General features: G+C 37.9%; 1 protein-coding gene across 1 annotated transcript in view; it reads right to left on the reverse strand.

Moving 5' to 3' along the window:
• The window catches only part of LOC309821971 (bifunctional heparan sulfate N-deacetylase/N-sulfotransferase 4), a gene marked incomplete at both ends in the record, with an annotated part of 247,062 nt that overhangs the window by 44,523 nt on the left and 185,904 nt on the right, over positions 1 to 16,635 (reverse strand). The window contains one exon of the mRNA XM_082653541.1: positions 10,668 to 10,850. Within this exon, the coding sequence (XP_082509667.1) occupies positions 10,668 to 10,850 (183 nt within the window). The remainder of the gene's footprint in view (positions 1 to 10,667; positions 10,851 to 16,635) is intronic.

Here is a 16,635-nt window from a genome sequence, read left to right on the forward strand (position 1 = left end):
TTCAGGGCTCAATTCAAATATCACCCCACATGAGACGTCTTCCCTGATGAGCAGAGCCAAAGCACTTCCTTCTGTTCCTGTCTCTCTATAACAGCTTCCTGCCGTAGTTTCTTCACTGCATTTTAGTACCTGAAATTATTTTATTCAAGGATGTGTTTCTAGTAATAGTATATAATATGAAAACTAATAGTATAGTTGTATCTATAATAATTATATTCAACTAGAATGTAAGTGCTCTGAAGAGAAGACCTCTTGTCTTTTTTTTTTTTAATAGATTTTATTTATTTATTTTTTGGCTGCTTTGGGTCTTCATTGCTGCTCATGGGCTTTCTCTAGTTGCGGCGATTGGGCTTCTCATTGTTGTGGCTTCTCTTGTTGTGGAGCATGGGCTCTAGACACGCAGGCTTCAGTAGTTGTGGCACGTGGGCTCAGTAGTTGTGGCTCGCGGACCCTAGAGAACAGGCTCAGTAGTTGCGGTGCACGGGCTCAGTTGCTCCATGGCATGTGGGATCCTCCTGGATCAGGGCTCAAACCCGTGTCCCCTGCATTGGCAGGCGGATTCTTAACCACTGTGCCACCAGGGAAGCCCGACCTCTGTCTTCTTGATTGCTACAATCTAATACATAAGACGTGCTTGATAATTATGGACTGAAGGATCAATTAACTGCCTTGGGACAGGCACCATAAACATTTAGTAACAAGCATAGGCAGATTTTGATATATGTTTAAAAATTAACATAACATGAACTGTGTAGATATTTTACTTCTCAAACATCCACAAAAAAATCATTCACAGTTGCCAGTGATGTTCTTCATGGTGGTCCCAGAAGCTAGGTCTTGCCATTTACTCACACCATCACTTTAGAACTTAAAAAATTTTTTCCTCATATTATCATTTAACTGCTTCATTTGCAAAGAATTTTGCTTTTCAACTGTATTTTAGATGTTAAGCAATAGGAAAGCAGTTTCCATTACCTATTCCCCATATATAACTCAACAAAGAAAAAATCTCAGAGTAGGTGTTCAGTTCATTTGCTCAGATGGTTTCTTTATGCTCAGCAAAGTGGATGAGCAAACTGATCAATTATTCAGTGCCACTGTTGAAAGTCAAAGCCTTTTGTGCGACCTCTCTTCGTTCTGTAGGTTCAACTAGACCAATTTTATTCTTTATTGCAATACACATGTTTTTGCCATTCAAATTTCTGCATGCAAAACTGGCAAAGTAAAACTCTCACGGGACTTCCCTGGTGGCGCAGTGGTTAAGAATCCACCTGCCAATGCAGGGGACAGGGGTTCGATCCCTGGTCCGGGAAGATCCCACATGCTGTGGAGCAACTAAGCCCGTGCGCCACAGCTACTGAGCCCTGCGCCACAACTACTGAAGCCTGCGTGCTCTAGGGCCCATGTGCTGCAACTACTGAGCCCACGTGCTGCAACTACTGAAGCTGTGTGCCTAGATCCCGTGCTCCACAACGAAGAGTAGCTCCCACTCGCCACAACTAGAGAAAGCCCACGTGCAGCAACAAAGACCCAACGCAGCAAAAAAAAAAAAAAAAAAAAGTTCACAGAAATAGGCAGATTGATAAGATTTGGAATGAGTTTCCTTTGACTTTAACACACTGAACATGGATAAACACTTATTTTGGTAGACAAAGACACTAGTTATTTTAGTTGTACTTTCCCAGGAAGTTATACTGATAGGAGTAAACTATCAAATAAAATTACCTGGATGCTAAGATGTTATAATACTTGCTGTTCCAAATGTTTTTATTATTAACTATTCAATTTACATTACTTCAGTTTTTCCAGTAGGTATCTTATAATTGATGGCATTTGTATACATCAATCTAGGCAGACTTTTAAAAAAAATTAATTTATTTATTTTTGGCTGCACTGGGCCTTTGTTGCTGCGCAAGGGCTTTCTCTAGTTGTGGTGCGCGGGGGCTACTCTTCGTTGTGGTGTGCGGGCTTCTCATTGTGGTGTCTTCTCTTGTTGCAGAGCACAGGCTACAGGCATGTGGGCTTCAGTAGTTTTGGTGCGTGGGCTCAGTAGTTGTGGCTCGCGGGCTCTAGAGCTCAGGCTCAGTAGTTGTGGCGCATGGGCTTAGTTGCTCTGCGGCATGTGGGATCTTCCCGGACCAGAGTTTGAACCCATGTCCCCTGCACTGGCAGGTGGATTCTTAACCACTGCACCACCAGGGAAGTCCCTAGGCAGACTTTTTTTAAAACTGCATTCCTTCTATTTTATGCTGTTTTAGGGCTATCCGGGCGCCCATATTTCTTCATTTATGTCTCTTCTTAGCATGTTTTCCCTTGTAACTGTTTAATCACAACTTTAATAACAGGATGTTTGCATTTCCTATTTTATATTCTGAAAATTTTTGTTTAGACTTTTCCTACTCTGACTTTCCTTATATGGTCTGAATAACAGCTAACATAATATCTAAGTTTTATTGATCACCTTCTATATTCCAGGCACTTGCTTGACAGATTATTTCTAATCCTCAAAGCAACCTGGCAAGACAGATATTATTATCCTTTCTTTATAGCTGAGGAAGCTGAGATGCAAGGTGTTTTATTTAGGTCGTGCTGAAGGTGACACAGCACATTAGTTTCAGATTTGAAATCCAAAGCTGGGATTGTCTCTGCAGTTAAATTGTGTGCGTGTTTGTGTGTGTGTGTGTGTGTGTGTGTGTGTGTGTGTGTGTGTATGAGACAGAAAGAGAGAGAGAGACAGGATCCTGCAATGATTATGAAAAAAAAGGATACATTTGCATGCACTTTCATACTTTGCTCCATTGTTACGGTTTTAATTCTAAAGGTCAGAAAGTTACAAAGCAATTATATCCCTATCTGATTGTTCCCCACATATCTGAAACTGTTACACAAAGTAATTTACTGTTTTTAGTATCTAGCATTATAGACATATTGAAACTTTGAAAATATTCTCAGTTAAAACTGCTTTAGGCAGTGTATATGATAACAGTGCCAGTGTAGTGAAAATGCATGTAACTAGCTCTCACACAGGTAAAGGGGATGCAAGTGGTTTCTGTACATGGAATATATGATGAGGTGAGGCAGATTTACTTTTTTTTTTTTTTGTGGTATACGGGCCTCTCACTGCTGTGGCCTCTCCCGCTGCGGAGCACAGGCTCCGGACGCGCAGGCTCAGAAGCCATGGCTCACAGGCCCAGCCGCCCTGCGGCATGTGGGATCTTCCCGGACCGGGGCACGAACCCATGTCCCCTGCATCGGCACGCGGACTCTCAACCACTGCGCCACCAGGGAAGCCCCAGATTTACTTTTAAGTAGACATCAGCAAAATGGACAGGAGATTCCCTGAGGTTATGAACCAGACTTAGAAAGGGCAGTAAATTCTGATGACATCATGTTACGTAGAAGGGTATGAGCACTCAGATTCTCCCTCTCTGAGTAAAAATTACAAATTCATAATCAAGCTAAAAACACATACTAAAAAAAAAAAAATCACACTACTGACCTTATCCTGAAGTTCATATTTTTATAGAAGATATGAAGATAACTTTGGTTCTCATTAGATCTGGTTATTCCAACCTACCTGCCTTTTCTCTACTAAGAATCTGCTCTGCTCACTGCTTCTACACATCCTTCCCTGAGAAGAACACCATGGAATTATCAGTTAGACTGATTATCCCCTCTCAAGTCATGTGCCTTTTCCAGATAACGAGGCGATCTCTAGACCTTAATAGCTGAAACATTAAAAATGCCCAGTGCTCATGGTAGAAGGATTATTTTGTTAATTAGAAACATTCCCAGGTTACTGGTTTTCTCTCTATCCACCCCTGCTTGCTTTCTGCTGTTCTGACCTCACTGTTTAATGGAGAATGCTACGAAAGATGTTTTTGTTTTTCTTTTTAAATTCTTCTGCTTCCTACTATCTGGATGTGTTGGGTTAAATTTTCTTCTGCTTATTAATTTTGGCATGTACATGTCTTTAAACAAAATCCTTTTCCAAATCGGCATTATACAAGCTGGTGACTTTCAGTTTTTTTGTCTCTCAATGTCATTTAAGCTTAATACAATCCACGGACACTGATGAGGAATTTTAATAGGTTACGGATGTGTATTCTCAGTGCTTCAATCAGCAAATCCATATGGAGAAACTCTGAGACACACACCATCCTTACAGAGACTCGACTCTACCTGTACACCATGTAAGCTAGGGAGTCCTTCAGCTCCTTGGAAACGCCTTTCCTTTCTGCGTGCACTGATCCGTAATGAATGCTCTCTCCACAGAACTCCTGTAGCACTTGATAGTCTGATTCATACTCAGACTTTTCTACCAAAGTACTCTGATTACAGAGGCACATAAATGCCAACCTCTGGGGGTGGAAGTGGGTAAAAGGGACCTGTGGTTCACGTGTGGATCCGGGGTAATGATGCCACGAGAGTTGCTTTAAGCACAGACTACCTCTGATTTATCCTAAACCCCTATGCATTCTTCACCATACTACACCAGCTTTATTTCAATAAATGTATACTATTTGTATTTTCCAGTGAAATAGTCTCAAAAGCAAAACTGACCCCAGGAGAAGGTGACAAGTTTACTCTGTAGCTCTGGGTATCTTCAAACAGATAACTGCACACTCTCGCATACAATACCTTATATTATTACTTACTGTTATAAGAATATCCTGTCAGGGAATCTGGATAACCAACTCAATGAAAGAAACTATATTTTTAAACTCTTATTAATAGGTTGGTCTCATATAATGTATTCACTCATAGTATGACATTTTTAGTATGACATTAAAGTTATCAGACATTTCTGTAGGGCACACACAAAAAATTCCGTTTTTTATTGTTATACTTGGATTAGGGGTTCAAAATATACTTATGATGATTTTGATTCATAAAGTATGAAAGTATTATAACAATTTACATTTAATTTAATTTAATTTTATGAGCTACCTGCAAGTAGTTTTTCCATGACGAAACCTCAGTAAGTTATTTGTGTGGAGAATTTGACACCTGACAAGATCATATTTGCAACTGATTGATGGGAAAAGGAAAATCCATGACTTATGTCACCATTTCTAGATGTCAGAATGTCTGACAGCCTTGTGTAATCAAAACAGTAAAGTGCTTTCTTGTAAATTAAAGAACTAAAATTGTGAGGAATTACCTGAATATTTGGGAAGCATTCCTGAAAGGTTTAAATACTATTCTGAGTTAAGAAGAGAAATGTAACCACATGGTGATTAGGAAAAATATGTCAGATGATGATGAAGTCTGCACCTCTGCTCTGACCCTGTGAAGCGATAAAAACCGTTCTGGCTATTTCACTGGAAAGGCTAAAAGATGAAAAAATGGAAGTGAAGAATATGAAATTATAGAACTCTTATTTATTTCCCCAGCTGTGGGGGTAATTACTTACGTATCAGAGTTCCTTTAATCTCAGCATCTCACCCACAAACAATTTCTAACACTTCTTCTCGGAAGGTCTCACTTTCTTACACAGCCACGAAACTATTTAGGGCTTCCCTCTCTCATGGTTAGATTATTATCCTAACTTTAGCTCCTCCTGTTCTTACCTGTCATGGAAATAAAAGCTTCTGGTATAATCTTTTTGGCCAACACTTAAAAAAATTATTTCACTCTCATCTTCAGAACACACAGATAGTTGCTCCTTGTTGCCTATCGAACCCAAATTGCTCTGGTAGTTCTCAAAGCTTCCTGACTGGCTTGTATGTGTTCCTCGAGGTTATGTCCCATTACATGCCGACTCGTCCCCAGGAAACAAGCGTGCCACTGTTACTGTTCCTTGTGCACACACATCCCTCTGCTTTTGCTTATCCATTCGTGAGGTTTTAATGACAGTAGCTACGGTACTACGCTAGGTTCTAGGTTACAAACACGAATGAATAAACACAGTCTCACTCCTTAAGGATTGCATGAGCTGGTGTATGACAAGCACAAGTGTCTGCAGTACCATAAGGTAAGTGCAATAATAGAGTGATAAATAAGGTATAGAGTGGAAAAGAGAGGAAAAAATTTGAAGACAAAGTTTTGATGTCATTTTGTTCACATAACCAGATGCTATTATGGTTTGTAAATTACACGAAGGCAAAGACCTTTCTTTTTATTATGTAGGTACTTCAGAAGCATAGGTTGCAAAAACTCACACTGAATACCCCATCAGATTCTTCAGAGGTCACAAGGTATTCCTGATATTTCATTCTACACAGACAGTCGATGGTAGAAGTAGATTTATTTTTCTAAATGTAAAACTATCATCTTGGTGTGGTTGGGACTACACTGGCTTAGAAATAAGGCAACTTGAGCTTTAGTCCTGACTTGTCCCTAATAAGCCACGTGACATAGAACAAGACATTTCACCTCCTTAAGTGTCTAAAATGAGTAAGTTGGGCTAGATGTCCCTAACTTCTCCTGCTCTTACAATCTGTAATTCTCTGCATCAGCATTCCTTCAATAGACACAAACTAATAGAATCTACAATGTGTATGTCACTAGACCCTGTGATATGTTTATGTCACAGACGTTCAAATCTCATCGTTTCTAAGCTGGAGTTGGATGATTTCACGGCTACAATCAACTAAGGTACTAACTCCCTAAGGTCAGCACACTGTGGCTTTACTTCCCTACTTCTTTAATCCTGGAGACACTGGCCTGGAAAGAGAGAAACTGAAGCTCTTTTTTTTTTTGAAACTGCAGCTCTTTGACCATAGTCTTGGTCACACAGGCAAGCAGGAAACCACATCACGCTTGGCATGTTTATTGATAGTGAGACTCTGGAGTGACTGACTGAAGATTGAGACTGAGCTAACCTGACAGCTTGAGAGCTTAAAAGCATTGATTAGTGAATGTGCAAGAATCTGACCTTCCAACTGCCTCCATGTTGTGGTTTTGGTTTCTATAATAAGAGGTTAAAGAAAAAAAGAGGAAACCTTATTCTTTTATGCTTTGTAGTGATTATTCTACCCAAACAAAAAGGGACATGAATTAACAGAAACCCATGAGTATAATTTTAAGAATCTTACACACCAGGGACTATACTGAGGAGGATATACTCTAGGGATAGAGTTCCGTGTGTGTCCTCAGCACATATTCTCATAGTAAACAACTCCGAAAGACTCCACTTCCAGTGAAGGGCACACATACATTCTGCATTGTACTTACCATGCTGTCCATTGACAGATATTCATATTGCACTTTTTAATTAGGTGACAAAGCAGTTTTCACATATATGGTAGTTGGTGCTAATGAAAATTTACATAAGGAACCAAAGGGAATGAAATAGATGTTAAGATTATCATTTTGCATGTTTTCTTTTTATTTGTGGTAATAAAAAAGTGTGAATTGAAAATCTAAGGAAAGATAACTTTTTAAAAGTGAAATGCACTAAATAAAAAGGTATGTTTATAAATACAATAAAGTACCTGCGACATTTAATTTAGAGAATGTATAGCAATGGCAGTGACATAATATTAATCGATCCTAACTCTGTAGGGTTGTGATGAATGGACTAAAAAACATTTAATTAGGGCTTCCCTGGTGGCGCAGTGGTTAAGAGTCCGCCTGCCGGTGCAGAAGACATGGGTTCGTGCCCCGGTCCGGGAAGATCCCACATGCCGCGGAGCGGCTGGGCCCGTGAGCCGTGGCCGCTGAGCCTGCGCGTCCGGAGCCTGTGCTCCGCAACGGGAGAGGCCACAACAGTGAGAGGCCCGCGTACCGCAAAAAAAACCCAAAAAACAAAAAACATTTAATTAGTGTTGGTTATGCTGAAATGTTTTTTGTAAAATTAAATTCATGTTGTATAAAGGACATGATGATAACGCCTTTAGCTGTTTTACTTGATGTTATAAATACAAATATGAGAAGAGGAGAAAACCACCAGGGAAAGGAACTCAAAAGTATTATGCACTTTATCTTTACCTGATCATTTGCAGTTTTCTGACACCCTTTATGACTGGCAAAGTTTATCAGATTTGTTTCAGTAAGTCTACTGTTCTCAAAATCTCATGTGTGTGAATAATTCCCTGTTCAACTTAACCGCTATTTTGCTTTCTATTCCTTGTTTTCTTTCTTAAATATATTTGAGAATATATGGCACTTTTGTTAATGGGAAATGTTTGCAACTTTATTTTTCAGTCAAAAGAAACCATATAGGGCTTCCCTGGTGGCGCAGCGGTTAAGAATCCGCCTGCCAATGCGGGGGACACGGGTTCGAGCCCTGGTCTGGGAAGATCCCACATGCCGTGGAGCAACTAAGCCCGTGCACCACAGCTACTGAGCACACGTGTCACAACTACTGAAGCCCACGTGCCTAGAGCCCGTGCTCCGCAACAAGAGAAGCCTCCACAGTGAGAAGCCCACGCACCACAACAAAGACACAACACAGCCAAAAAGAAAGAAAGAAAAAAGAATAAATAAAATGAATAAATTTAAAAAGAGAAACCATATAAAGGATATAATTCATGTGATAAAACAGGAGTCTTTTAGTAAACATTTACTCTTGAGTGTTACTTAAATACTCTTATAATAAGCTGTTTTGATAATAGACATATATATGACAACGATAACAAAAATCTGTGAACTCTCTGAAGCCTCTTCTGATTAATTGTATCACTTATTAAGAACTCCCTAGGAATTTACCTCTATGATGCTATTCAAAATTAAAAGTCACACTCACAAATGTTTTGTTTGTGTATGTGTATGTTCTCATGTCTTCCAAAGTGACGTAGTTCTCAAGGAATAATTCTACTTTCTCATTCTAATTTTCATTTATACCTCCAATCAACTAGCACAGTATTTCATATTTAACAAGCATTCGATCATCGTATTTAAAATCATCATAATGAGAACCTACTGTACAGCACAGGGAACTCTACTCAATGCTCTGTGGTGACCTAAATGGGAAGGAAATCTAAAAAGAGGGGATATATGTATATGTATGACTGATTCACTTTGCTTTACAGCAAGAAACTAACACAACATTGTAAAGCAACTATACTCCAATAAAAATGAATAAAAAACAAATAAAGTAAAATAAAATAAAATAATCATATTAACCAAACCTTATTGGAGCTGGCATGTCTTTGATTATATTCATTCCCTAACAAAATGAACAGTGTCACTGATACCAAAAGTATCAATAAATACAATTCTTTACTTATAAAAACTCACACAATATTAAGAAATACAAATTCTTCATAAAAAAACATTTTTTTTTTTTTTTATGAAGGAAAAGAAAGAGTAGAGCTTGGGGCCATTGACTCATTTTTTAGATCATCTGTCTGCCATATTTGTTAAGTTGCTTACTTTTTATTGTTACTGTAACCATGAATTATAGATATCTTATAAATAAACGTGTGAAAAAAGAACTGATTTACTGTCAATGATTTATCAATTTTATAAGTATGTGAGCACTTCTGAGTACCACTTATGGGAGACAAAGCTTTGCCTCTATGAAATTCAGCATCTACGTGGTGTGACTACAGGAACTATGTCTTTATCTATTTATTCGTCTACTTAATATATACACCAAACATATAGCTGGTCAAGCTGCTGAATAAATCATCAAAATAAAGTATGACTTACTGTAGCAGTTTTAAAACACATTTTGAAATATATAGCAGTGAATAAGAATAACAAGGAAATGTTCTGCTGACTTCGAGAGAAAATATTGCATTTTGTTTTTCTTTGCATTCTCAAGAGCAACTAGCCTTGCCTTATACATAGTAGATGCTCAATAAACATACAGTGGATGAATTCCTGACCATATAGACACAGAGGGGCATGTAACATGACTTATGGAATAGAAACACAGGAGAGGGAGATAGGATGGTAAAAAGTCTGTTTTGCAGTGATTTCTCATTAATGAGGATGCTAGCCCTCTACTGACTACTTAGCAGGAGACCATATGATCTGCTCTCTGCAGCTAGCTTATTGATTGTGTGGGTCAATGTAATCTGATGCATAAAGAACCGAGAAAGTGGAAGGTGGCATTTTCCTAGATAAATGGTAAGAAGCAGCTCGTTTACATTTTCATGCACTGAGGCTCAGTAGCTCCCACATAAAGTTGAATTATTCATAAAAGCAATCCTAAAACTGACAATTCCTTCTTTATTAATAGATATGATCCTAGCAAAAGATTAGATTAAAAAAATGCACAAAGACATCTTAAAGATAGAATCTGTATGAGCATGAAGTAAAAATTGCTTTTCCCTTTTTTATTTAGACTATCTGTGTTGTACACACACACATCAGGGTCTAATTCTATGCTCTTAGATTATTGTGGTCCTTTGTTTCTATCTTCCTAGATACCCAATGCCTAACCATTTTACTGCTAGTTAGTGCCCACGCTAAATGCAAGCCAAAGTGATTAGCTCTGAGAAAAAACCAACAATAAAACAACATCCTCAACGCAAAACTTCCAAACTGACTGACCAACTAACAAAATCCCAGAAAAACAAATCCAAAATACGAACACTTAATCCATAAAACAAATAAAAAATATTATTGAAGAGAATGAAACTATTGGATAAAAAAGAAGTTTGCATTAAATGACAGTTTTAGTATCTCCAGCAGAGTTCCTAACACAAACTCGGCACTCACAAATTGCTAGTTTCTTTTCTTTCAGCCCAGGTGAGAATGTGCAGTGTTACCTGCCAGAGAGGGTCTTTCTGCTCAGGGAAGAGCTCAAAGTACTTGTGGGCTAGTTGCACTGGAGGCAGAGTTTGCAATTTCAGGTTGGTCCAGCTCTGCGCGAAGTTGGCCAAGTTCACAAAGGTGTACAGCCCGAGGCGGTCATTCCCATAGTTTGACAAATGGGTCATGAAAATGCTGATCTGAAAAATAAATAAAAATGACCATAAATATCATATGCATATGCTCAAAAGTGGCATAGAAGCCCTAGGAAGTACCTCACCTAAACGCTGAATTTCATGAGAAGTACATTATCATTTCAGGTGGGGTGTTATGGATGGAATTGTGTACACCGCACCCACATTCATATGTTGAAACTGTATGTCCCAATGTGACTGTATTCAAAGATAGGTTCTTTAAGGAGGTACTTAAGCTTAAATGAAGTCATAAGGGTGGGACCCTAATCTGATAGGTCTGATGCCCTTATAAAAAGACACCACAGTGCGTTCCCTCCCTCTCTCTTTCTCTCTCTCCCTCTCTCTCTGTCTCTTTCTTTCTCTATCCCTCCCCCCTGCAATGCACAGAGAAGAGGCCAATTGGGAACACAGCCAGAGGGCGGCTGTCTTTAAGTCAGGAAGAGAAGTCTCACCAGAAACTGAATTTTCTGGCACCTCGATCACGGACTTCTAGCCTCCAGAACTGTGAGAAAATAAATGTCCGTTGTTTAAACCACCCGGTCTGTGGTGTCTTATTATGGCAGCTTGCAAAGACTAATACAGGTAGAAAGCCACACATTTGATTTCTATTTCAAAGTCACTCTTAAGCTCACTCTTAAAATAAAAATTGAAATTGGGATTGGCATCCCCTCACTGCCCATTAAAAGTATGGTATTACTTTACATATCAGTTTTTTCCCCCATTGTGGAATCAAAACTATCAAATCCAATAATCTAATAACTCCCAACCTAGAGAAGAACCAGAATTAGACCAGTTCTAAAATTTAAAAAACTGTTCCAGACCTTTTTTGGTATAGATATGTATACAGGTTGAAATGAAATCAAACTCAAGAAAACGTGTTTGTTTTTTTTGTGTGTGTATGGTCTAATGACTCATGAGTATGAAACATACAGTGTGGGGAATACAGTCAATAAATATTTAATATTTTTGTATGCTGATAGATGGTAACTAGACTTATCATGGTGGTCATTTTTAAATGTATAGAAATAATGAATCAATATATTGTGAACCAGGAACTAATATAGTGTGGTAGGCCAATTATACCTCAAAAACAAACAAACAAACAAATATACAAACTCATAGAAAAAGAGATCAGATCTGTGGCTACCAGAGCCGGTGGCAGGTAGTGGGTACTGGGGGAGGGGGAATTGGATGAAGGCAGTCCAAAGGTACAACCTTCCAGTTCCAAGCTAAATAACTATGAGGGATGTGATGCACAATATGATAAAGATAACGAACACTGCTCTATGTTATATATGAAAGTTGGTAAGAGAGGAAATCCTAAGTTCTCATCATAAGGAGAAAATATTTCTTTGCTAATTTCGTTTTTTTCTTTTTCTTTCTTTTTTTTTTTTTTTTTGTGGTACGCGGGCCTCTCACTGTGGTGGCCTCTCCCGTTGCGGAGCACAGGCTCCGGAAGCGCAGGCTTAATGGCCACGGCTCACGGGCCCAGCCGCTCCGCGGCATGTGGGATCTTCCCGGACCGGGGCACAAACCCGTGTCCCCTGCACCGGCAGGCGGACTCTCAACCACTGCGCCACCACGGAAGCCCTCTAATTTCTTTAATTCTGTATCTATATAAAATGATGGATGGTCACTAAACTTATTGTGGTCAACATTTCATAATGTATGTTAAGTCAAATCACACCTTAAACTTATACACTGCTGTATGTCAATTATATCTCAATAAAACTAGAAGAAAAAAATAATAGAGCATTAGTTTGCATAAGAACTAAAAAAACAACATTCTGATAAGGTAGTGTAAGTCAAAGGTATCAGGTTCATGGAATGCCCTTTACTAGAATGCTGAAAAGGATCCTCTGAGGAAAGTCCATTAAGATGATTAAAGATACTCCTCACCAAGGTTGAAGGTGGGGAAGAGAGTGGGAGAACTTGGCCTATTCCCTGTAAATATCACCTAAAAAGTATATAGAGCTTACTATGTGCTAGGCATAAATCTAAGCCCTTTACTTGTATGGAATGATTAAGTCCTCACAACAATCTTATAAGGTAGGTACAGTTATTGTCCCCTTCTACAGATGAAGAAACTGAGGCACAGTGAAATAATTTGTTCAAGTCTCACATCTAGTCAATAGCAGAGCAGAATATAAAAGCTAGGCAAATCTGACACATGATATATCTGAAACCTTCACCCAAATAGTTTTATGTATAGAGTTTGACATCCATCATTGTTTTCCATTTGCCGTTTTGAAAATAAAAGACAAAGAGTATCTATTTATAGAAGAAAGTGGAAAATTTATGTAAGTATTATCTTGGCAACTTAAAGTCTTTTTTTTAAAAATCAGAATGACAGAACATAAATTATTTTTGGAATCTTACATGAAAACTTTTCAGACAACGATTTATAATATTTGAAAAGAATTTTACTGACAGACTGCAAATTTATCTTTGAAGGCAGTATCACTCCTATCATATTTCCAGTCCATTTCCACCCCCCCCCCAGGGTATATTCAAAGCTTTTTATTCTGAAGGTCAAAAAAAGAGAAAAGCTATTTTAAAGAATATTCTTTACATAGCTTGCTTGGATAGAAATTTAAATTAAAGCCCTCAAATGCTAGTTGATAAAATGATCTTAAGATTCATGTGGAATCACTTGAACAGACTCAGGGTAACTACGTCACTGATTTTTACATTGGCCAAACTCTCCCTCACTCTTAAGCTCTTTTTCTTTTTTTCAAATAGGAAGTGCCCTCTTGGCAGGACTTTAATTATAGAGTTTTTAGAACATAACATAGTATCAGTACTTGATGACCATATAATTGCAATCATTGTCATGAGAACGTCTTTGTAATCACCACAAAATAATATGCATTTGATCCCAATAAGTATGCATTTATCTCATGTTGCTACTGTAATTAAGAAATAAGACAGTATAAGCAGTGTTCTCCATGATAATTATAGTTTCTTGGGACTGAAAAACCCGGCTAGCGCTTGAATGCCTGTAGAAATACAATAACATCCTAGAAATCTGCCACCTGCCCTCTAGCACTGTTATTTTAAGACGAAACTTTAAGGCACCTGTAAGTGTCTAAAATCTGCCAAAATTGTAAATAAAAATACTACTTGAAGAATACTGTAAAAATTATTTTTATATCATGGGCAGATGTATACCATTTTGTTAGGGTATTGCCATAATGCTTCTAAATGATTTTGTGGCCCACTAATTCTAAGTCATTTATCCAGAATCTCTTTAGGAGAACAAGCCTTGCTTTCTGAAGGAAGTGTAACATTGATGCAGGGCAAACGGAAAATCCACCTTTGGAAGAAAGCAGGGTCTGGAGATGTTGCATGGTTCTAAGCTGAGGCATGCTTCTGCATTTAAATGTTCCTTTGCCAAGAAAAAAGATGAGCACCCTGGCCACAACAGTTGAAATCACTGTGTACAGGGTAGCATGTGTACATGCTTTACTGGTTAGAAATATATTCGTGCTGGTACATGGTCAATTGACTGCACTTTCAGAAGAAAGATTCTGCAAGCACAGCTTAACTGTGCATATCTGACTTGCTAAAAGCAGCTATTGTGCAGACAGAACATTTTAGTTTTAGTATTTCTGGCCACATGGCTTGTTTATAAAAAGGAAAAGCAAAACCTGTTCAGAGAGTGTAGGAAGAATAAGACAAATTAAGAATGTATGAGGTTTGAAGCATAAATAAGGGAAGTGGAAAGAAATGCAGTATGAAATATTTGCAAATAATTTCTCACAGACATAGCATATTGCTATTATTTTTTATATGACAGTGTATGTTCCTCCACTTATTCTGTGCTATTATATATTTATTTATTTTGATTGTTATTTCCTTAAGGATACAGTAAGACTATTCTGGCTCAGTACTCCCCAAAGCATCATCTAGAAAAGGTATGACTGTGCTACATTGGTGCAAATGGTTTGCAGATGCAAACCCACTGTACCTTGAAATATTGCAGCTCAGAGATCTGCATGGATTCAGACAAGCAGCAGTTTACCTCTCACATGATAAACATGGGCAATGACACCGTGTTCGATGGATGAGTTTAAGAATAAGATATAAAATGCTAATGTCAGCAGGCCACCTGCAGCAGGCCTTCCAGAGGGGTCACCGAGGTCAGGCTTCTATCACCAAGCTGGCCTCTGGGCTGCCCCCCACCTTGTCATTGACGCTGCTACACATGCCCCTTCCTCAACTCTCAACACTCTCAACTCCATTATAACCGAACAAGAAACAAATCTACATTCTACCTTTTACCTGTTGTAAAAATTAAAAACCAATCTTGAAGGCACTCTCATAGTCTAATTATTCATTAAAAATATATAACAGCATTTCTCAATGTCAGATGCAATATGCATGCACTAAATTTAGGAAGATCATTTACCTGTGGAATAAATCCATTTAATGATGTGTCTAGAGTCCAAGGAAAAAGGAGGTTTTAAATAAAGTGATGTATAAATCTTGATAATAGGGAATTGCATAAAAATAATGGAACTCTAAGGATAATCTTTAAATGTGGGTAAAAGCACTGCCTGTTGTAGAGACAAACAGGATAGTATCAATATTATGTAAATGTGGGCAAGTGGCTGTTCTTCTGAGTCTTTAGCTGCAAGTCATACAATTGTTTTGTATAGCATTTTACTTTGCCTCTCTTACTAAGTAGAAAGGATAAAGGAAAAAGGGAAAAATCAAATAAAAAACAAAGGCTTTATTTTATCCAGAAAATGAAGCATCAACCCTCTCTAAGTTGAGCTAAAATATTTTCAGACTGCCAATACCAGAATAATTTTCTGGCTTTTCCTACTTGTATGGCAAGCACAATGTCATTGTAAATTGTATGGATATTAATATCCATAACCAGAATATCAAGTATAGTATCTTAAATTAGAATTTAAAATCTTTTTAGAGCATGTATTCTTATTTAAAGTACACATTAAATATTTGGATATCAGTTCTGTGTCTTATAGTGCCTCTAAAAATGATATCATTTACAGAGTTGTTGGATACATAGCTCATAGGAAAAACACATTATTATAACAAATACAGAAACAATAGCTCTGCAGAGAAAGAAGAGATGTACTCTGTTTTAAGGCAGCTTGCCCTGTGCTCATGACACAGCACGGAACTTTTCAAGACAAACATTAAATATTAGCAGTTAGTTTCCATTTTTGCCTCTGTGGCCCTGTCAGTGTACTGCTTTTCAGAAAGAGACCATTGTGTCTAAAAATATGTCCATTAGTTTGTTAAATTATTGATTAGGCTTTTAGTTCTCATAAAATGTGAAGATAGATAGAAAAAAGGGGAAGGCATCTTTGATGGCTCATCTTATGTGCTTTGGAATCTACTCATATTTTTCCTATAAAAGGCAATTTTATGTCTTCATTTTTTCTGAATATGGGCTGGAACCAGACAAAAGATACTAAGAGTCGGATCATGCTTAACATTACCAATTTGTATGCCGCCGGTACATTTCCAGATTTAAACACCAATGACGTAATTGTTGTGAAATAATTAGAGGCCCCCCAGCACTACTTTTTGGTCCTGGGCAACTAATAAGTTGGTATATGCATACATCTATGTCCTCAGATGCCAAAAGTAAGGAATATTTGCCCAAACCTAATATAATTATATTACTCTGCCACTCAATCTAAAACCCATCATTAGACTGGAATTCACTATTGAGATATACAAGTTTATTTTTAAAAAATGTATCATATATTGAATGATTGGTCAATGACTGATCTTTTTTAAACACATGATGTTG

Source organism: Grampus griseus (assembly GCF_964374135.1).
Source record: "Grampus griseus genome assembly, chromosome: 4".
Taxonomy (NCBI): domain Eukaryota; kingdom Metazoa; phylum Chordata; class Mammalia; order Artiodactyla; family Delphinidae; genus Grampus; species Grampus griseus.